At 46.8% G+C, this 21,958-nt stretch overlaps 1 protein-coding gene across 1 annotated transcript in view; it reads right to left on the reverse strand.

Moving 5' to 3' along the window:
* Nucleotides 1-372: 372 nt before the first annotated feature.
* Nucleotides 373-21,958, reverse strand: part of LOC115091498 (transmembrane 4 L6 family member 1-like) — a 41,063-nt gene continuing 19,477 nt past the window's right edge. Inside the window, exons 5-6 of the mRNA XM_029601710.1 lie at nucleotides 7,550-7,736; nucleotides 373-2,016 (exon numbers count right to left, since the gene is read on the reverse strand). Coding sequence (XP_029457570.1) covers nucleotides 1,996-2,016; nucleotides 7,550-7,736 — 208 coding nt within the window. The 3' untranslated portion in view covers nucleotides 373-1,995. The remainder of the gene's footprint in view (nucleotides 2,017-7,549; nucleotides 7,737-21,958) is intronic.

Here is a 21,958-nt window from a genome sequence, read left to right on the forward strand (position 1 = left end):
TAAGTGCAAGGATAACTTCATCGGAAGAATCACACAATACTATCTAGTCACCTAATGATTACAAGGCCTTTTTATTCACAATGGCTTATCAGCACCATAACCAATCCTTTTGGTATCGTATGAAGGTTGACTAGTTTCTTAAAGAGACATCCTTACTTAGCAAGTTAATATATATATCGTGGTGTTATGTACAGCATATCCATTATGACTAGATTTGTTTTTGTTTTCAAAAAGTATATTAAAGTGAAAGAATGCTTTATGTTATGATGGCGCCTCTGAAGTGAGGGGTGCGCTGAGTCCCATTGCATCACTTTGTCATTTTACAAAACTGTGACCAACATTTAATATCATTACTCTGTATTCGCGCAAGACTCACATTAGAGGTGTGCAAAAATTCATGCACAAGAGTAAATCTCCACATTGTTGAGCCAGGTATCCACCGAGCTGGACTGAATATCTGTTTTACAGCAGAAGGAAAATAAAAGGTCATGGACTGAATAAGTCCAGAGATGCTGCCATTTACTTGGCTTCTGGATTGGGAAGGAGCCTGATTCAAAGCATTTATGTGACTGCATATCGGCTCCAAGTGCAGGAGGATTATGAACTGGTCAACTCCGTTAGACAATTTACAACAATAGCCTGAAATGTATGAATGGTACAGACCCACATAGACAGTCTGAGCTAGACTTTATAGCAGCTCGTCAACCTCCTGTGGACGATAAGAAAGCAATGCTTTTAATCCTCTACTGAGGTGCAGGTGGCAAGTCCTGAACGGTCAAAGTGCTTCCTATGCAGAAGGGCCCCTGGTTTGATCCCCAGAGTTGGGTCCTCTGCTGCCCGGGTTGGCTTGGATTAGGAATACTGCAGAGGCCATGTGTTCACAGCCCCCCGAAGGGGAGGAAATCAAGGCTGATGCTTAAGAGCAACCCCCAGAGGCTGCATTCAGGACCCATGTTTGCAGTGTTACATAGGGGTGCGTGGCTGCTGCCTCGAGACCATCACTGCAATGACTGCACCAAGTATGTTGGGGGCAAAGTAGGGTTATAAAAGAGCAGAAAATTCCCCAGCAATTACACATGAAAGCTCCATCATGACAGATCTCAGCCTTGGCTCTGATCAAGCTGGAAATACAAAGGAGCAGGAGATAACTGCAGACTCAACAAAAAAAAACCCAAAACATTGATTTTTGTTTCTCTTTGTAATTTAGGACTTGATCATACCAGAGATTAGTCGGTTTCCTTCCTAGGGGGTGCTGAGGCTGTCAGGAAGTTCCCACGCACTAAGCAGGTCCAGGATAGGCCCAGCAAGTTAGCTATGGGAGCAGCCAATGACAAAACAGCAGGGACAATATCCTGGAATTACAGTGCAAAATAACTTCTTGTTTAAAAAAAAAAGATGTTGTTAATTTATTTTTTTTCCTTCCATGGGCACGAGGAGGGCAATTTTTCATGGCCATATATGTGAGTAAAATGGTGTATCTGATAATTGCCCACCCTCTTTTCTATAGCGCATGTAATTTTACCTGTTTTGCCTGAAGTTGTTCCCAAGGGAGTGTTTAGTTCAGGGGCACATTAGATGACATTTTCAAATCTACGCCTGTTATTTTCAAAGAAAAAAAGTACCTGAGAAAAAAAGCAAGCACATACTTTTGCAGGTATTTTTTCTCAGGGCAATAATCATAGCAAAATTATGCACCTGCCTTAGCTTTGATGATTGGTTCACAGCTCACAATTTGATGATTGCCCCCCTACAGTGCTACAATTTAATGCTAGACATCTGAGAAGGGCATTTCCTGCAGAAGTTAGCTAGACCGAAATATTGCTTGAGTGATTTGCGCAGAAGAGAGGAAAACTCCTTGGTAAACTGGTCCTAAATGTGGGTGTTTCTGAGTCATTTCCTTGTTGCTTGGTTCTTCAGCAGGCATTACAGCCCTGTAGCCAGTTATTCTTCTGAATGCACGGGTCATAATATGCCAATGGCATTCACTCTGGTTGTTCACATTCGTACAATGTCAGTCTAAAAACACAACAAAAAAGATGTTTCCAGTTAATAAAAATGCTTAAGAATGTAAAGAGAGTGCTAAAAATACAAATTAGTTAAACAAAAGTACCAAAATAGTTGTAGAGAGATCATAGCTTTTGGAAGGCTAATGAGTGCATTCTTACAGTGACAAATGTTGGGGCTGCTAAGGTCCCTTCCTAAACATTCATTAACCTTTACAAAGGGGTTTTTTTTTTCCCAATCCAGCTACTTGGTTGGTTTTAAGATACTTGATCATTGAAGGAGCTATTCTCCTTCAATAGGAGATGATAGGTGCAACCCCTATCATCTCCTATTGAAGGAGATGATAGGGGTTGCACCTATCATCTCCTTCACCCCAATACAGAAGACTCAGTTCCAACTGAGTCTTCTGTATTGGGGTGAAGGAGATGATAGGTGCAACCCCTACTGATAGAAAAGCAGGGCTAAGAAGGTCAATCTAGGGGAAACCCGCGCTATGAGGGAGCAGACATCTGGTGTGACGTTATAAAGTGGGAGAAAAAAAAAGATTCTGAATATATTAATACATTTCTCATTATTTTATTAGAATTAGATAGCATACTTTAATTCATGAATCATAAAGGTAAGAAGACATTGTTCTTAGTCAAAAAAATTCATGCAGTCTAAATAAACTTAGCTGGATAAGCCACTTAGGGGGTCATTCTCTAACGCTATCGCATGCGAAAAGGGATATTTCGCACGTGATAGCTAGCTCGGGACGGAGTCGGCCCCGGAAGAGGAGGAGTTGGGGCGGCACCGGGGCCGACACTGCAGACACATCGCTGGCGGTGAAAGGTAAGATTCCTTATCGCCGCCAGTTTCATGTCTATCACTGCCAGTTATCGCAGGACCAACCCCCCTCCCCGCCCTCCGTTACCGCGACCTTAGAGAATCCAGGCTTAATGTGGCTAAGTAGATAGCCAGATATCCAGTGGGTGGGCAATGGGCGTAATGGGGCAGCACATACTTAGCTGGATAACTTAGCAAGATAAGTGCTGATATTTAGAATGGTTAAGTTACCCGGATTAGTTACACCTGCCATAGAGTAGCTGGATAAGTATCAACTGGATCTCAACTTATCCAGCTAAGTAGGGCCAAATACTGGGATATTCAGCAGCACAGCCAATAAGTCTCATCTGACTAGCTAACATACAGCCCGATACTGTAAAACCGCGGGAGAGCGGACGAACGCCCGCTCTCCCGGCGCACGCACCGGCCCTTGGCCGGTGCGAGCGATCCAGTATGCAAATTAGGCGACGCGGTGCAAACGAGGAAAAGGAGGCGCTAGGGACACTAGCGCGTCCCTAGCGCCTCCTTTTGGCCTGGAGCGGCGGCTGTCAGCGGGTTTGACAGCCGACGCTCAATTTTGCCGGCATCGGTTCTCGAGCCCGCTGACAGCCACGGGCTCGGAAACCGGACGCCGGCAAAATTGAGCGTCCGGTTTTCGGCCCGACAGCCGCGGGCCGAATTCACATTTTTTTTTTTTTAACTTTTTTTTACTTTTGGGGACCTCCGACTTAATATCGCTATGATATTAAGTCGGAGGGTGCACAGAAAAGCAGTTTTTACTGCTTTTCTGTGCACTTTCCTGGCGCCGGAAGAAATTAGCGCCGACCTTTGGGTCGGCGCTAATTTCTTAGAGTAAAATGTGCGGCTTGGCTGCACATTTTACTTACTGGATCCCGCACGCATACCTAATAGGGCCATCAACATGCATTTGCATGTTGAGGGCACTATTAGGTGCCGCGGGTGGGCCGCGTGTTTTCCTCCCCTTACTGAATAAGGGGTAAGGGAAAACACGCGTCCAGAGCAGGCTGACAGTGCGCTCCGACGGAGCACACTTTACTGTATCGACCTGATAGCTGGATAAGTCTGAATATTGGGACCAATAATTTTTAAAATTTACATTCTGCCCTATCTAAGGCGGATAACACAGAATAATTAAATATTAACAAAATCCAATATAACGCTGTATTTCTGGTTTTACCTGCTAACATTGTAAACCGCCTAGTTCATCCTTTGTCTGCATAAGCGGTATATAAAAATCATTAAATAAACTCACAAACATACTGTACATAATGAAAAAGAAAAGGAAAAAACATCAAAAACTAAAACACAAAACAGGAACATTTAAATGCAAACAAGCTCCAGTTGTCATTTTACATAATTCTGCAGAAAACCTAAAAAGTATTTCCAGGGGTTGAAAAAATTTCATAAATTTCAAAGGTGTGTGTGTGTGTGTGTGTGTGAAAGAGAGAGAGAGAGAGATAGAACTGGGCAATGAGAATTCTGTTATGACTGCAGTACAATTTCAGCACCAGCATTTGGGCCATGCATTTTCTTGCGTTGATCTCTTTTAGAGATGAATGTACTAAGCCATACAGTTTTTTGCTGCGTGCATAAAAATGGAAAGTTATGTGCGCAAATTGTACTTACGTGCACAATTTCATCTTTTTGCACATGAAGCAGACTACAAATTTCTTGGGCTTTGCAAGTAGAAATGTTACAGGTATAGTTTGTTATATGCTAAACTATATTTAAATGTATCATTAATGAGTTGCTGCGAAGCAAATTCAGGCATAGCAGCTCATTAATAATGAATTCTATGAAAACCTGCACACAGAAATGGCTTTGCAGGCTGGTTCTCACAAAAAAGATAACTACATCTCAAGAAGGTAAAGTTAGTTGTTTTTTTTAAGAAGGTGCCCATAAGAAAATTACACATGTAACTTTTCTGCCAGGCTCATTTGCATACGAGTTCCGCTAGAAAAGTTATGCATGGAAAACCTCAACTTCTGTGTGAAAAATGTTGCAGCTCAGTACATCAGCCTCTTTGTGTTGGAGCAGCAGCAATCTCGTCTAGAAGACCATGTCAACAGCATTTTCAAAAATCATTTCTATCAGACCCATGGGTAAGAATTTTCCGTATTGGTCCAAATATATAATTTATTGGGGGGAGGGGGTGTGTGTGTGGAAATGATGTCTGCTCTGCTTGGTGGCAGAGGAGGAAGCTATATTTAGACAGCCAGCCTCCAAGCTGGGAGGGAGTTCTACCTCTGAAGTTTCAAAAAAGGTTTGGATAAGTTCTTGGAGGAGAAGTCCATTAACGGCTATTATTCAAGTTTACTTAGGGAATAGCCACTGCTATTAATTGCATCAGTAGCATGGGATCTTCTTAGTGTTTGGGTAATTGCCAGGTTCTTGTGGCCTGGTTTTGGCCTCTGTTGGAAACAGAATGCTGGGCTTGATGGACCCTTGGTCTGACCCAGCATGGCAATTTCTTATGTTCTTATGTAAGTCTCTGCTGGCTCGCGAGAGACCTCCCTGCGCTGACACTTGAGCTGGCTATCATCAATAATGATGTGGCTGCGGTGGTCGCTGGATCAGTCTTCCGGTCCTCTAGGGTTGCCACTCCTAGGTGGATGCCTGTTGGGAAATCTACCTCTGGTCACATTTTACAGTGGTGATGACGGGCTGCAGTTCATGAGAACCACAAACAGCTGTCTCTCCCATGACTGACTGCAGATTTTTTTTTAATTTATTTTTTTTGGTGGGGGCGTAATGAAAAACCAAGAGATATACAAAAACAAAATTATAGAAATAGTTCCATATAAAATTAGTCATTAAAATACGGGGGTGGAGAGGGAATGGTGAGAGGGGGCAAAAATGTCTCCTTGCCATCCCTTCTCCTACATCATGGCTGTTTCTCAGGGCAACCACAATACATAAATTATGCTGCCTACTTGACCAAAAGTGTGCAAATATATTTCATGAATGTTTACTGTGGACATCCTGAAAATCAGATGCATTTGCGGTCCTGGAGAACTGGAGCAGTGGTTCCCCCCCTCCCAACTGAGGAACCAGGACTCGCCCCAGTCAGTCTGGATTTCAGCATGGCCACAGTGAATCTGCATGAGGTGCAGTATATCTGCATACAGTGGAGACAGAGTGTGCATTTATATCTCATGCATATACATTGTTACCAATGTGCATATATAGTAGCCTGAAAACCAGACTGGCTAAGTGGGTCTCGAGGGCCAGGATGAGAAACACTGGACTATAGGACACCCTAGAATACACATTTGTAATCACCCAATATTGTTACTTCAATAAAATCTAATCAATTTCAAATATATTTTAGTTTTCTTAAAAATACATTAAACTACCAAAATTTTAACACTTTTTGTTAGTATATATACACTTTTATGGAGAAATCTTGAATTTAGCTTAACGGATGAGAAGTATTCTAACTTTTGCTAGAGCCACCAAATATTTAATGTCACTTAGGCCTACTTTCATCATTTTGCAATAAATATAGCGAGAAAGCAAGAGAGACTCACCAAACAGTTAACATTTTATACCACTGTAAGAGAGGCCACTAGTAACTCGGGGTGAGGTTTGTGGGGGGGGGGGGTTATGGGGGACAATTTTACATGCACAGTCATACGTACGAACAACACAGTTACCATCAGTGAAGATATAATGTGATTTGGAGGGATGGAAGGTGAAAGAAGAGTAGATTTGTACCATGTTCTCTCTACCTAACTTGATGCACTATCTACCTAGCTGCATTCATGCTAGGTAGAGAGGACATGGTACAAATCTACTCTTCTTTCACCTTCCATCCTCCAAATTACATTGTATCTTCATTGATGATAACTGTTCATGTGTATGACTGTGCATGTAAAACTGCCCCCCCAAAGCCCAACTCACCCCACAAACTTCACCCCAAGTTCATAATGCCCCCTCTTACAGTGCTATAAGAAGTTAAAAAAATCAGTGGTCCTCCACAAAGGCTCTTTTTCCCCTCTCCCCTCCCAAAATAGGATTTGTGATAAATCCCTTTTCAGCGGTAACACACAGCTATCGCAAGCATAATACTAAGGAAAAAGATGTAGTAAAATCTCGTGATAGTGTGCTTTACATTATCGCATACAACATTAAACAGCCCTCATTTCCATTTACTCCTCCCACTTGAATAAAATTTGCATATGCATTTCACGATGCGGTATTTATCACATGTGTTAGGGCGTTATCGAGGCCGTTAGGGCCCTAATGCATTTTGATACATGACCCCCCTTAGTTTTTAATTGTATCAAATGTTGAATCATCTTTTATGCATCTTTATCTTTTCCAAAAAATTATTTTGAAGAAAGAGCAAAGGACTTCCTTACCTGGATCCACTCATCAGCTCTAGTCATGCTTTATATGTGCCTCAGTATGATGACCACAGGGTCATCTGAGAAGGGCACAACAGCCTTTCCATCTACTTACAGCCATAATGATAGGAGTAACTGAGCAAAAGGAATTTCAGAAAATGTAAACACTCATTTCCTCAGGAATTACATGGAAATCAGATTGTAAAAGGGGCATCCCGATGATGTGGGCTTTTTCTTAAACCTGCCAGGAGAATTAGTAAAATATATTTGCCAGTGCTCACGCGTTAAAGAGCTTGGCATTAGTGAATGTGAATTCTTGGAACTATACCATGCCGAATGTATGCACTCACCCTTCTCTTCCTCATACATGTGCCACACAAGCATCCAAAAAGCCCATTGATGACTTGAATAAGGCAAAGAGTAGCTTCAACTATGCCAATGCCCAAGAGAATGGAAAACAAGACAATATTCCAAATAACCACATTCTCAGGCTCCTTACAAATGCTCCAAGACGTCTGATTGAACAAATAGCTTTCGCTGAAAAATAAATATAGGAGAAAAATTGTTACTCAAAGCCTTCGATTCATCATCCAGATCTTTGATATATTAAACTATAGGACATCCCACAAAAAAACCAAGAAAATTTGAGTACCACTCGATTCACCAAGCACATTTTTAGTTTGTTGATGTTCGTAGTATTAATATTAGTAGTAGTGTAGTAACAATAGCTCAGTAGTACAACGATGGTAAAACAATATTAGTGAAAACGGGACACATTTTGAGGGTAATTTTCAGCAGCACACACAGTGTACGTCCACTTTAAAAATTAGCATGTATGTGTGGAACCCAGAGCTGCATATATGTGAACATTTACGCTCAGCAGTATTTATGCAGATTTATGCACATAATTTAAAAAGTCAAAAGTAAGCTTGTAAATGCCATCCTCACCCCAGCATCCCCTCCTGGAATGTCTTTTTCTAGTGCATGCGAAATTACATGCATAAAACTGCACTTTTTGCACGTAAATGCTTCTGAACATCAGGGCCCTTTATGAGAGAAAAATGTGTCTTGAGCCATGAGTTCAACAAGAGGGAAGCTGAGCCAATGGAGAAGGGCAACTAATGAGGTTTCCTTATGCTGAAGCTAAGAGCGAGAGAAAGTAGTGGGCAGAAAAATAAGAATGATGGTGTAAAAGTTGACTAAGGGGGTTACTTTTCAAAGTGTTATCGCATGCGTTAGGGCCTTATTGCACACGATAAGGCCATATCGCATGCGAAAAGGGCCTTTTTGTATGTGATATAATCCAAATTAGCTGGAGGGAAGGAGTCGGTGCGGGGGGGGGAGTCGGCCGTGGCCGTGAGGAACATTATTGCCGGCAGTGGCACGGCGAATAGCATCACATTTTACGGTGGCACTATTTGTGCAAAAGGCTGCAGCCGGCCGCAATGCAGCCAGCGAAATCGAAACCGCCAGAATGCGAATGGCTATGGCCTTTCACAGGCCCGCCCCCCCTTCGCCCCTCCGCCCCATTTTTCACGGGATTCATCATTCTGCGAAGAATGATTAATCCAGCCCTAAGGCCTAGAATCTTCATTTTCACATGGATAACGCATTTCTAACGCAAGCGTTTGAAAAAGGAGCGTTTCCATGTAAATGAAGGAGTTAGCACTTCGCTGCGAAAAGTTTTGCAGACTGCGATATTATTACAGTTCGCGAAATGTCTTCGCAGTCTGCGAAAACGTTTCGCAGTTTGCTAAACGTCATTGTGTTTTGCGAAAAAACGTCATTGCATTTTGAGAAAAAACCTACAAACTTACTGCATCCCGCGATAATGTATCAATGCATAAAAGCTAACTTCCTGGCCCTCTTCCTTTGAGGGTGTGGAATGAGTTCGGTTAGAGGAGGTAGGTGTTGGAGGTGCTTTAGAGTTCCAGTGATTACTGATTGCGGAGTCTTGTTTCCTGTTGTCAATTGTTTCCCTTAACTTTTGTCTTTTGTCATATCTGATGGAGTGAAATCCAGTTTTGTCATGTGTAAGGAGTGGTGTGGTGAAGGAGGTGAGGCGTGGAGGTGAGGCATGGAGGAGGAGGTGAGGCGTGGAGGAGGAGGTAAGGAATGAGGGAGTGTTGTGGAGGAGGTGAGGAGTGGAGGAGTGTTGAGGAGGTGAGGCATGGAGGAGTGGTGTGGAGGAGGTGAGGCCTGGAGGAGTGGTATGGAGGAGGTAAGGCCTGGAGGAGTGTTGTGGAGGAGTGGTGTGTAGGATGGAGCGTGAGAGGAGTGGTAAGAGAGGTGAGAAGAGGGGTGAGGAGAGTAGAGGGAGGAGGGAGAGGGAGAGGGAGGAAGAGGGGCGTAGTGGTAGGGGATGGAGGAGTAGGATTGGGACAGGGGTAGTGTGAGAGACAGGCAGGAGGGAAGTGATAGGAGAGTGGGGGTGGGGAAAGGGGTTAGTCAGGTAAGAATGGGGAAGGAGTTCCTGAGCATAGGGGTAGACAGACAGGACGGAGGGGAAGGGAGTTGGAAGTGCAGGGTCAGGTGGGGGTGGGATGGGAGTGGAGACTCTGGTGGGACAGAGAGTGAGGGCAGGGAGGACACCCCTCCGGAAGTGGCACCCCCTTCAGGCAGCCAGGTAACTGCAAGGCAGAGACAGCGTGCAATCCACTTCAGCACATAGGAGAATGATCTGATCGCTGGTGTGCTGCAGCACTATGCCCACCTATTTGGGAACCGCGCAGCCAAGACCTCCAAAGCAGCGAAGGTCCAGCTGTGGACCACCATAGCCCAGACCATCAGCCGACACAGTAGCATAAGGTGCGACTGGGAGCAAGTTTCTCATCGCTGCAGGGTTGTGAAGGCTCAGCTCAAAGCAAAGATTGCAGAAAGGAACAGGTATCAGCGTGAGACTGGAGGAGGGGCCCCTTGCCCAATTCTCTTTACTGATATGGAGACCCAACTCATGGAGCGGCTGGAACCGGACCTCTTTGAAGAGATGCATCGGTGGCTAGACACCTCACATCTCGCTGCTGGTAAGTTGTGTGCTGCCCTCTGGGCAACCAAACCTTGAGCTAGACAGCTAATGTACTGTTAATGTCTTTTAAACCTGCTTTTTTAACCTCAAACATGTGCTTTGAAGCATGTGCTCTGCCCTCTGGGCCCCCAAACCTTGAGCTAGACAGAAACAACATAAGATTCAAAGCACCATGGTATGTAATAGGATTACTAGGGATGTGCAGCAGGGACGGATTCGTCCGATTCGGTATTCATATTCGTAGGGACCCAAATCCGTTGCATCCGTTTTCGGGGGACCCCGATTCGTCCATTAGTTACATATGTATTCGTTTCTCTTTAAAGTTTAAAAAAAACCCATCCCAACCCTTTAAATTTAATTAAATACAACCCCCCACCCTCCTGATCCCCCCAAGACTTGCCAAAAGTCCCTGGTGGTCCAGCGAGGGTCCTGGAGCGATTTCCTGCACTCGGGCCGTCGGCTGCCGGTATTCAAAATGGCACCGATAGCCTTTGCCCTTACAATGTCACAGGGGCTACCGGTACCATTGGTCAGCCCCTGTCAAATCGTAGGAGCACAAAATGGCGCCGGCTGTCCATTTGCTCCTACCATGTCACAGGGGCCCACCAATGGCACCGGTAGCCCCTGTGACATAATAAGGGGAAAGGCTATCGGCGCCTTTTTGAATACTGGCAGCCGACGGCCCGAGTGCAGGAGATTGCTCCAGGTCCCCCGCTGGACCACCAGGGACTTTTGGCAAGTCTTGGAGGGGTCAGGAGGGTGGAGGGTTTTATTTGGTCATGATACATTGCATTCGTGGGGGTTCGCCATACGTTTCAGGACCCCACGAATGCAACGAATAGGGTCCTATACTTTGCGGATTGTGAATTCATTCAAAACGAATGCACAACCCTAAGGATTACTAGGTCAAATAAAAAGCTGCAGCTCTCATGCAAACAAACACATTGATACTTATATACTCTCTCTTGTTTTCCCTCTGTTTCCACAGAACACTCCGGTCCCAGCCAGGAACGTCCAGGACCCAGCTTGGAAGGCCCAGGGACGAGCCGTGATCATAAGAACATAAGAACATGCCATACTGGGTCAGGCCAAGGGTCCATCAAGCCCAGCATCCTGTTTCCAACAGAGGCCAAACCAGGCCATAAGAACCTGGCAAGTACCCAAAAGCTGAGTCTATTCCTTGTTACCGTTGCTAAGTAATAGCAGTGGCTATTTTCTAAGTCAATTTAATTAACAGCAGGTAATGGACTTCTCCTCCAAGAACTTATCCAATCCTTTTTTAAACCCAGCTACACTAACTGCACTAACCACAATCTCCAGCCATCCATGTTAACCAGGCCCTTTTCAATGGATGCCCAGACACAGTGGTGGTCGGAGGAGGAGGAAGAGGAGCAGCAAGATGTGAGACCCCCCCCCTCCCTCTATGGAATGCATTCACCAGCAGAAAGAAGCCCCCTCAATCTTTCCTTAGTACTGCACTCACTAATGGAGCAACCCGATTGGGCATTTTCTGAGGAGCCTCCTAGCAGCACGCCACGTGGCTTAAGTGTCAGCCCGGCAATGCCAAGCTCGCAGCCACTCATCCCATCAACAAGCCCTGTACCACAGCCACCCTCCCACGTACCTGTGCCACCAGTACCTCCAGTGCCTGCACCAGCACCAGCATTGGGCCCTGCTCCGTCGGCCCCATTGGCAGATCCCATGGTAGGCATGCATGCAGAGCAATTGCGTCCAGAACTGCGTGGGGTACGGCGAGCCCTCACCCGGCCAAAATCGACTGAGGGAGCTTGAGATAGCAGCAGTCACCCAATCAGGGAACAGCATCACGGCAGCTCTCAGCAGCCTCTCCAACATTATGCTCCAGACCTTGCGGCGGAGGCCAGGCCAGAGTAGCAGTCTGGGTCCTCAGCAGGTTCCATCCCATCAACACCACGCAGCAGTCCCTCGGGGTCCCGAGGGCGCAGGGGGCATCCACCCAAGACCATGTCACCTCCAATAGGTAAACCACGGAGTGGCAAGGGCCCATGAGGGCAAAATATCCATTCATTACTCATGGCTAGGGGCACTACATAAAAATCTAGCACAGGGATGGCCTCCTCACAGAGTTGCTGTGCCTTCTAGATGGAAGAATACGGATCACCAAATGCAAATGTCATGAAAACCACGTCACTTTGTGTACCTGCTGTGTGCTGTTCCAATCCGCTGCAAGTGCCTGCTGCCTGCCGTGCGCTGGCCCCATCTGCTGCAAGTGCCTGCCGTGTGGTGTCCCCATCCGTTGCAAGTGCCTGCTGCCTGCTATGTGCTGTCTCCATCCACTGCAAGTGCCTGCTGTGTAGTGTCCCCATCCGCTGCAAGTGCCTGCTGCCTGCCGTGCGCTGGCCCCATCTGCTGCAAGTGCCTGCCGTGTGGTGTCCCCATCCGCTGCAAGTGCCTGCTGCCTGCTATGTGCTGTCTCCATCCACTGCAAGTGCCTGCTGCCTGCCGTGCGCTGGCCCCATCTGCTGCAAGTGCCTGCCGTGTGCTGTCCCCATCCGCTGCAAGTGCCTGCTGCCTGCCGTGCGCTGGCCCCATCTGCTGCAAGTGCCTGCCGTGTGGTGTCCCCATCTGCTGCAAGTGCCTGCTGCCTGCTGTGGGGTGCTATCTCTTCTCATCGGCTGCAAGTGCTGGCTGTCTGATGCTGTGTCTTGTCCTGGGCTTCTGTCCTTCATGCTGCTGTGACTTCTGCTGCTCCTTCAGTGCTGTAGCAACACCTTTTGGTTGTTCTCCTGCTGCCTACAGGCTGAACTATCTACTTGTTCTCCTGCTGCCTTGACTTGAACTTTGCTGCCGTGGCTCTCAGGCTGTCCCCTTTCAGTGCACTCTTTCAACATGGACTGTCTGGGGCCTTGACTTGAACTTTGCTGCCGAGGCTCTCAGGCTGTCCCCTTTCTTTTTTTTATAACTCTATTTATTGGGTTTTTCGCATATTCCCATGGATGGGACCAGTAACATACATCAGTTGAGAATGAGTACAGAGCATACTTTGTTGTACAACATGAATCAACATTATAAGAACCCGAAACCAAATGCCACAACGTACACGGGAAAAAAGATGCAGGTACAGTACAGTAGCGCTATTTTACATTTACCAAAAAGATAACCATAACATACTGGGAAGTGCAATACTGATCGAACAAACGTTCCCAATGCCAAACAATACCAACAATACCCCACCCCCCCTCCCCCTCCTTTTCCATCCCCCAACCCTACCTTCTTCTCCTCTATCCCCCCCCCCCTGTCCCCCCCCGCTTGGGTGTACATTTGCCAGGATCTCAAGGGCTATCGGTAATGACCAACATAGGGCACCTCAGGTAGCCCGGCATATTACACTGGTTTAGGTTGTAAGTATGTAAGAAAGGGTGCCCAGATTTGTGCAGTGTCCGAGGAGCGAGAAGAGGACTGGTGATTACTAATATACATTTCGTGGGTAAAGAGTCTGAGGAACAGTTTAAACCACATATCCCATGTAGGGCCTGCGGTGTCCAACCACTTAGTAAGTATCACTTTCTTGCCTATGAGAGCCGCCTTAAGCAGAAATGCCTTCAAAAAGGCCCTCCGTGGACCAGGCAAAAGATCCCGTTGTATAACCCCAAATAACCAAAATTCAGGTGATTGTGGAAACTGGCAGTGCCAAAGTCGTGTACAGAACAAACTGATCTCCTGCCACAAAGATTGGACATGTGGGCATGTCCAAAAAACATGTGTGAAGGTACCTGGGGAGAGGCCACATTTTTTGCACATAGGGGAGTCACAGAGTTGAGCCTTAAATGCTTGAGTGGGGGGGATAAACCCTTGCCATAAAAATTTATATTGGGTCTCCCGCATATCTTCACTAATGGAGATGTCGGGAATGGTTACAAAACATTTCAAAAAATCTTCATAAGTAAGTTCCAACTCTTTCCAAGTGGACCATTTCTGATACAATAGTTGTAGATGACCCTTCTCTCTTGGTTGGATCAATTCTTTATAGAAAGCTGATATCTTAGGAGGTTTTTTCGGCCCTGAGTGAAGTAGGTGTTGTAAGAGAGTGGTACATTGAGTATTTCCCCAGTGCCCTGGACAGGACTGCATAAAATGTCTGATTTGTAAAAAGGCATAGAAATCAGTATGGGGGATACGAAATTGTTTTTGGAGATCAGCAAAACTGTATAGGGTCCCAGTGAGTGGGTCATGCAGCTGATAAAGGAACTGGAGGCCCTCCGTACACCATCTCTTAAAAGGTGTTTCCCCAACTCTAGGTAGGAAATATCCATTATTCTGGATACGTAAAAAGGGTGTGATACCAGGTGTCTGATGAAACATTTTGCAGAGACTTGCCCAAGTTGCCCGACACGTGGTCACTAGCAGATGAGTTTTGAGGTGAGGCGGGATGTCTGAGGACCGTGCATGGAGCAAAGAGTTTAGTGAAGGGACTTCATACCAGAGCTGTAATACGGAGTTAGGTAAATAATAGGAGGAACCAAAGATCCAGTCTTGTACAAAGCGGAGATTACAGGCTAGGTTATAAGTTTTTAAGTTAGGACATCCCACTCCCCCCTGCTGCTGGGGTAGGTATAGCATCTTCAAAGGTATGCGAGCTCTTTTGCCCCCCCACAAGAAAACTCGGAGGGCATGAGTCAGTTTATTCAGATCAGATGTGGTGAGACAGATTGGTAGCATTTGCAGTGTATAAAGCCATTTTGGCACTATCATCATTTGGTAAAGGCGTACTCTGCCCCGTAACGATAAAGGTAAATTTCTCCATTTGGTCAGGGTATCTATCGTGAAGGTCAGCTTTGGGTGAACGTTAAGCCGATAGATAGAGTCCAACTGGTTGGGAATGATAATCCCCAAATATTTAAGGGTGTCAGATGCCCATTTCAACGGGAACTCCCCCGCCCAGCTCTCCTTTAGAGTGCGCCCCACATCTAGTGCCTCCAATTTGTCCCTGTTAATCTTGAGGCCCGCAAACACCCCGAAAAGTTCCTGTACTTGTAGCAGATGTGGCAAAGACCGGTATGGGCGAGTCAAGAATACCAGGACATCGTCAGCGAAAGCCGCCACTTTGAAGGACTGTCCAAGTTTGTCGAAGCCATGGATGTCCGGGTGTAGCAGTATCTTTCTTAGTAAGGGATCTATCGTGAGAATATATAGAAGGGGGGACAAGGGGCATCCCTGACGCACTCCCCTCTGGATGGGCACATAGTCCGACAACGATCCATTAGTCAGAATACGGGATTGAGGACAGTGATATAAGAGCTCTATGTAAGACAAAAACTCCCCCGTTATACCATAGCGCTCCAGAACAGAGAACATGTATGGCCAGGCTACCCTGTCGAATGCCTTTTCACTGTCAAACCCAATAGCCAACGCCGGCATTCCATGGTGCTGGCACAGCTTCATTGCTGATAACAGTTTCACTATGTGACCGGTGGCCGAGCGGCCTTTAACAAAACCCACCTGCTGTTCCGTAACTAATCACGGCGGCAGCAGTGCTAATCTATCTGCGAGAACTTTTGCCAGAATCTTGAGATCACTGTTCAACAGCGATATGGGTCTGTACGACTCTGGTTTTTGCGGGTCTTTTCCCGGTTTTGGCAATACTATAATATTTGCAGAGTTAAAATCTGAGGGGAAACTCTGGTGTAACAGACCATCCACATAGAAATTCGTCAATGGGACTGTCAGGGGGACCTTCAGTATCTTAAAAAAGTCGTAGGAGTAACCGTCAGGCCCTGGCGATTTACCCGATGCCACATCGGTGATGACCCGTAGGACTTCGAAAGTTTGAATGGGGCGGTTGAGAAACTCCCTCTGGGAAGATGACAAGCACGGTGTATGCAAATCCGAAAAGAAAGATTGTTCCGCATCTCCCCCTAGGGGGGGGGTCCGCAGCATAGAGAGTGGTGTAAAAAGACTGGAAGACTGTCCCAATAGCCTTAAGATCTGTGACCTTCTGTCCCTGAGGGTTTAACATGGCCTGTATCGCAGTTCGGGCTCTAGCCCTGCGCACAAGGTTGGCCATGGGCTTCCCTACCTTATTCCCATAACGAAAAAAATTATGTTGAGCCACCTGGAGTGCGTTACTAGCTCGTTTGTGTAAAACTGTGTTGAGCTGGTGGAGAAGGTGAAAGTAGGCCTGCCGATGGGCTTCTGAAGGGGCAGAAAGAAGCGTGTGCCTAGCTTGTTTGGTCTGAACATCTAAGCGAAGGATATCCTTCATAAGGCGTTTATACCGGGCGCTAACAAAGCTAATTATTTCGCCTCGTAACACGGCCTTCCCCGTTTCCCAAAACAACTGAGGCTGGTCCACGTGTTGAGCATTATTCTTTGCATAGTCTGTCCACTTGGTCAGCAAAAACTGTCGAAACTCTTTATCTCCCTTCAGATGGTTGGGAAACCGCCACCAATTGTCTCCGCCCGATTTCTGTCCTATGTTAATGACCAATGAGACAGGGGAATGGTCCGAGATAACCGGGTTCTCAATCTCTGCCTTTTCCACCTTCCCAAAAGCTTCTTGAGCCAATAGTATATAGTCCAGGCGAGAGAATGTCTGATGGGGGTTCGAGTAAAACGTATATTCCCGGTCGGTAGGGTGAAGGACTCGCCAGATATCCAACAGCCCGGTCACCTCACAGAACTTCCCCATCCCTTCCCCCTGCGTCCCCAAGCGGGTCCCACTGTGCGTAGTTCTGTCTAATGTGTTGTCCACTACACAATTAAAATCCCCCGCGGTGCACAAAAGACCTTCCCGGTGTGTAAGGAGAATGTCAGCAAATTTACTTAAGTATTTCTGTGGGTTATCAGTGGGAGTGTAGACATTTCCAATGGTGACCTTCTGCCCTCTCCATCTCCCTATTACCAACACATAATGGCCATCCGGGTCAGCAATAGTGCGCTCCACCTCTAGGTCTGCGGATTTGCTAATCAGTATAGCCACGCCGGCTTTACGGCGAGTGGATGCAACGTATAAACAGTCCCTCACCCAGTCCCTTTTCAACTTTTGACTCTCAAGAGATGTCAGATGTGTTTCCTGAATACAGGCAATATCCCCATGCAAACGTTTTAAATGGGCTAAGATTTTCTTACGTTTAATGGGAGACCCCATACCATGAACATTCCATGAAATTAGTTTCAGCATGAGTCATGCAAAAAGTAAAGTAAGCTAAACAAAGGCTGCTGCATTACCGCCGGAGATAGAGGGTCCCAGCCGCCCTCCACCCCCAGTTGGGTCCTGCGATACGATGTCCGCAGGAACCTTCTCCCATCCTCACCGACCCGTCGCCATGCCCACAAGCACTGCAAAATCCTTTCGACCCGATATCCCCATGCCCATTCATTCATCATACATCCTAACCCCCAAGCAGGCGCCCAACCCCCCCTCCCCCCCTCCCCCCACCCTGTCTACCCCCCCTCCCCCATTGCAACACAAAAACCATGCGGCCGAACGGGCACTGAAAAAGGTACCCGATCCGGTAGGTCCGCTCAGGATGTCCGGGTGCCACGGACAACAATAATTTGGTCCAGATCCCCAACAGGAATCGTAACGAAACAAAAGTCCAACATGAAGTCCAAGAGAGTTCTTGAGTGCAGAACTTGTCGAGTCTTGCCTCCAGCACTTATTAGCCTCCACCCCCGGTGCGCCGCCCAGGGGAATTAGCTGAAGCCCTCTCCGGCAGGACCAGCGGTCTCCAGGTGGAAATGAAGTGACATATCATATGGTAGCTAGGCCCTTCTCAAGCCAACGGGGCCTAGGCGCGCACCCGAGAGAGGCAAAGCCAGGCAGAGAAAATCATGGCCATCACGGGCCTGACGGCTGTCCCCTTTCAGTGCACTCTTTCAACATGGACTGTCTGGGGCCTTGACTTGAACTTTGCTGCCGAGGCTCTCAGGCTGTCCCCTTTCAGTGCACTCTTTCAACATGGACTGTCTGGTTACACATTGTCTACCATTATGCAGTTCTCATTTGATGGGAGTACTAGAGCTTTTGGGGTGCTACTTCCTGTTTCTATGTTCCTAGCTAATCATGCTTCTGCATTACAGATAACGCCCACTACCTGTATATATTAATAACTAATAGCATTTATATGGGTAAAACTTCCAACGTTATGTACTATAAGGAAGAAATAGCCTATTTGATTGCTATTTGTTATCTTGTACTTGCAGAATGTGACTACCTATGAACTAAACATTAATGCAAAAAGTGCAGTACACATGTTTCATAATACACACTGCACTGTTTTGAAGAATAAACCTCCTGTTATGCAATCCTCTTTGTGTCTGTCATCTTTATGTTCTGATAGTGGATATGTATTACACACACAAGACCTTGCATGCTGCAAATGACAAATTATGTAGGAAGCTGGAGTCTATGTGCTTTGCCTATTGTATGCATGCGAAGGGGCAATGCAGAGGTTCAGAAGGCTCCCCTTGCTGGGACACTTTATAGCAGCCTCAGCATCTGCCTTTTACACATCTTACATTTGTGATCCTCAACTAGGTGGGTGCTAAGGACGAACCTGCAGTGTGAAGGAGGTTACAGGAGTACACGTCATGGTGATAAAAGTTGGAAGGGTAGTGTATCTGAATACATTGAATATACAGTGACAGAGTGAAATCATTGAATGCAGTTTCTGAATATTCAAGAAGAAAAGTGAAGGGGTACCGAGCAGTGTGTCGTGAAGTCCAGTGGTTCTTTCACCCACTGTTTGTAGTAAGGTGTGGCAAGATAATAAACACAGCAGTGTCAAGTTAGACTCCAAGTAGTGGCTTGCTTTCCCTGACAACTCGCAAGTATGTGATGAGGCACCATGCCAGCCTAATGAAATACTTGGGATGCCAGAATGTTCTTTCACATGTGGAGGGAAAGGATTGCTGAGCCCCACCTAGTCTGTGTGCCCTAGATGCAGAAGAACAACTGTTTGTGCCATAAAAGATAGGCATTATAGTCTGCCCTAATGCATACACTCCATGCCCTGGCACTATAGGGATAGAATAGTGTGTGCCCATGTTCATCTCAGCAAGCTAAGCACTTACCCTCTAGTAAGTGACATAGTCCACTACATAGACAACATGCTTGCTTGTAGATATCTACCTGTTGTGGCAGGGAAAGGTTATCGTAACTGGGGAAGAGTTAGTGTTGGTTCCCACTAACAGATACTGCATGATGATCTGTCTTTAGCATTGTGCATGCACTATATGCACACAAGGCCACACTCTGTAACCTGACAATTAACAAGCGTGTTGCTAGTGCTATGGAGCTGCCCTCCCTTCTTCAATATAGTGTTGCACCAGTGCTTCTGGAATGCTCTCGCCACAGTGTATGCTATGTTGAAGATGGCGGAGAGAGTGGAAGTTAGCTATCCCTGTCCACAGAGACATGTCCACTGCTGGGGTTCAGATCCTGTTGGTTTGCACAACATTCACCTGGCGCTAACACTGAACATAGAGTGCTGTCAACTTTGTGACATGGCTTCCAGCAGAACTGTGGAAATATGGCACCACTCTGTCAGCCATCCCTTGTGGCAGCTAACCCTCCTGTGTGAATTTCCAGATGTGCTTTCTGCATGCCCCATTGATATGGTGGCCCACTCACAATAGTGCCATGGGTTATACTTTACCAGTTAGCTACTATTAAAGAGAAGATCTGCCCTGTGTCCCATTAGTAACCTCCGAGCCTTAAACGACTTCTTTGACTGCGTAGGTCTGTATGGCCACGCTATTCCTTCTCCTGGGAAAAGGAGACTGGTTCAGCTATCAGTATTGGAACGAGACATAAGTCCACATCATGTCTAGGTCAAGGGTAGATACAACCCGCTGGTTTGTGCTCCATTTCCCCCTACCTCTCTTTCTATGTTTCTCCAGTCTACGACCACTGCCCACTGGTCACGGCACAATTAATCAGTAAGCCTTTCTCATGCAGCTCTTGACTGGTAACTACTTGCCGGGCTAGGCTAATGTGTCATGGCCGCGTCAAGCCTTGGACGCATTGCCATTTTCCCGTCCTGAAAAAAGAGCTGTTTGACAGGGCCGCACACACATTTCCACAACTGGGTGATGTGCTTTGTGCGGACTTCCACCCTGCGGTTCTTACCACATAGTCTGGCAGTGTTTTAACTGTAGAGCACCACAGAGGCTTCTACTTCTTCCCACATTTGCAGGTAATGCTTTTCTGGAGTTGGATACCGGAGGCTGCCCTGTGTATACTTAAAAAGCACAGCCACGGTGCTACTGTCACAGGGATTAGTGCTCATCTTCCCACACTCCAACCTCACACTGAACACACAGCTGCTCTTCATTGTGCCCCTTAAGCACAATTGTCTGCCCAGAGCCTTTCTCCATCGGGATGGACAAGTTGCCATGTCAGAGCTGCTAGCATGTATTGTGCAGGCTCTTTTACCTCTGTGCACCAATTCATGCCTTTCCTGGACCACATGACAATGTTGTCGCACACTACACAGTTGGTCACCCTGCACATGTGTGTGGCCCATTGGACGTTACACTCACAATGTAGCCAGGCGGCAATGAGCCTCTTCCATATTTGGGGTGTCAGGTATCCCCTTACCAAGCCCCTCTCTGGATGGGAGCATATGCCCTGGTTGGAGAGGCCACTCCCTAATCAGGTACAGTACATAAAGCCAAATTGTGCTATTGTGCCCCTTATATGGGTTAGGGAGGGCACGCAGATGCTGTATGTACAGCGGATCTCAGTTCTAAGCAGCAAGCTCTGTACACCATCTACTCCTTGTCACAGCGTGTTATCAGGTATGCCTGATCCATGTGGACAGCAAGACAGAATTCCTCATGCCAGACAAGCAGCGCCTAAAGCATTGGGGCACAGGCTCCTCAACAATGGTGGGAACAGTCCATGCTGATCTGGCCCTGGTCCCAGTACAGAGACACGCTGTTATGCACTGTGTACCTTGCAGGCAGCACTAGCAGAGTAGTGGACAGTAGGAACCCTCAATAACATGCCACATAGAGTAGGATGACGTCAGCTACTTTTGTCAACATCTAACACCTGAGGGTGGTGTGCTACATGAAGTTGTTGCCCTATAGCCGCGAATGCTAGGTTAGCCTATTGACCTCCATGTAGAAAGAGAACAGTGAAGCAGCTTTTCACGCCTTAGCACAATCATGGGGATGAGGCCTCTGCTTCCTCAGGTGGGGGAAGGCTTGCCAATAGCTGGAACTGCACTGGGCCATCGTGACGCTCAATTTCCAGTACTGCCTACACTCGGTTCCGTTCCCAATTTTGTACACTATTATGATAGTGGAGGTAATTTGCATGGGCAACTGTCCCAAATTCTTTACTCAGCATTATTCCAACTGGCAACAGCAGAACCTCCAGTCGCTGGCCCTCTATGTGTCTCCGGTAGTGGGGCCAGCCTGAAAGCCTTCCACCTGCAGGTCTTAAAACTCGAAAAGATGGATGTTCTCCACGTGGGGTGGTCAAAAAGGCTGGCACCCTTTACCCAGACCCACAGTGAACCTGAAAACCTTTCTCTCAGTTCTCGCCTATTCTGGCTATAGGAGCAGTGGCATGCTGGAGCACCGGGGGACAATCATCAATTGTTACCAAGAGGGCGTGCGTGGCACACCCATTTTGGTGTTGGCTTGGGTGGACCTCTTTTAGGAGGGCTTGCCTCAAAGATTTCAGCCTCTGCATCCTCCTGTTGTGTGCGAGGACCTCGACATGGGGCTCGCAATGCCTAAT

This window comes from Rhinatrema bivittatum, chromosome 5 (assembly GCF_901001135.1).
Source record: "Rhinatrema bivittatum chromosome 5, aRhiBiv1.1, whole genome shotgun sequence".
NCBI classification, from domain to species: domain Eukaryota; kingdom Metazoa; phylum Chordata; class Amphibia; order Gymnophiona; family Rhinatrematidae; genus Rhinatrema; species Rhinatrema bivittatum.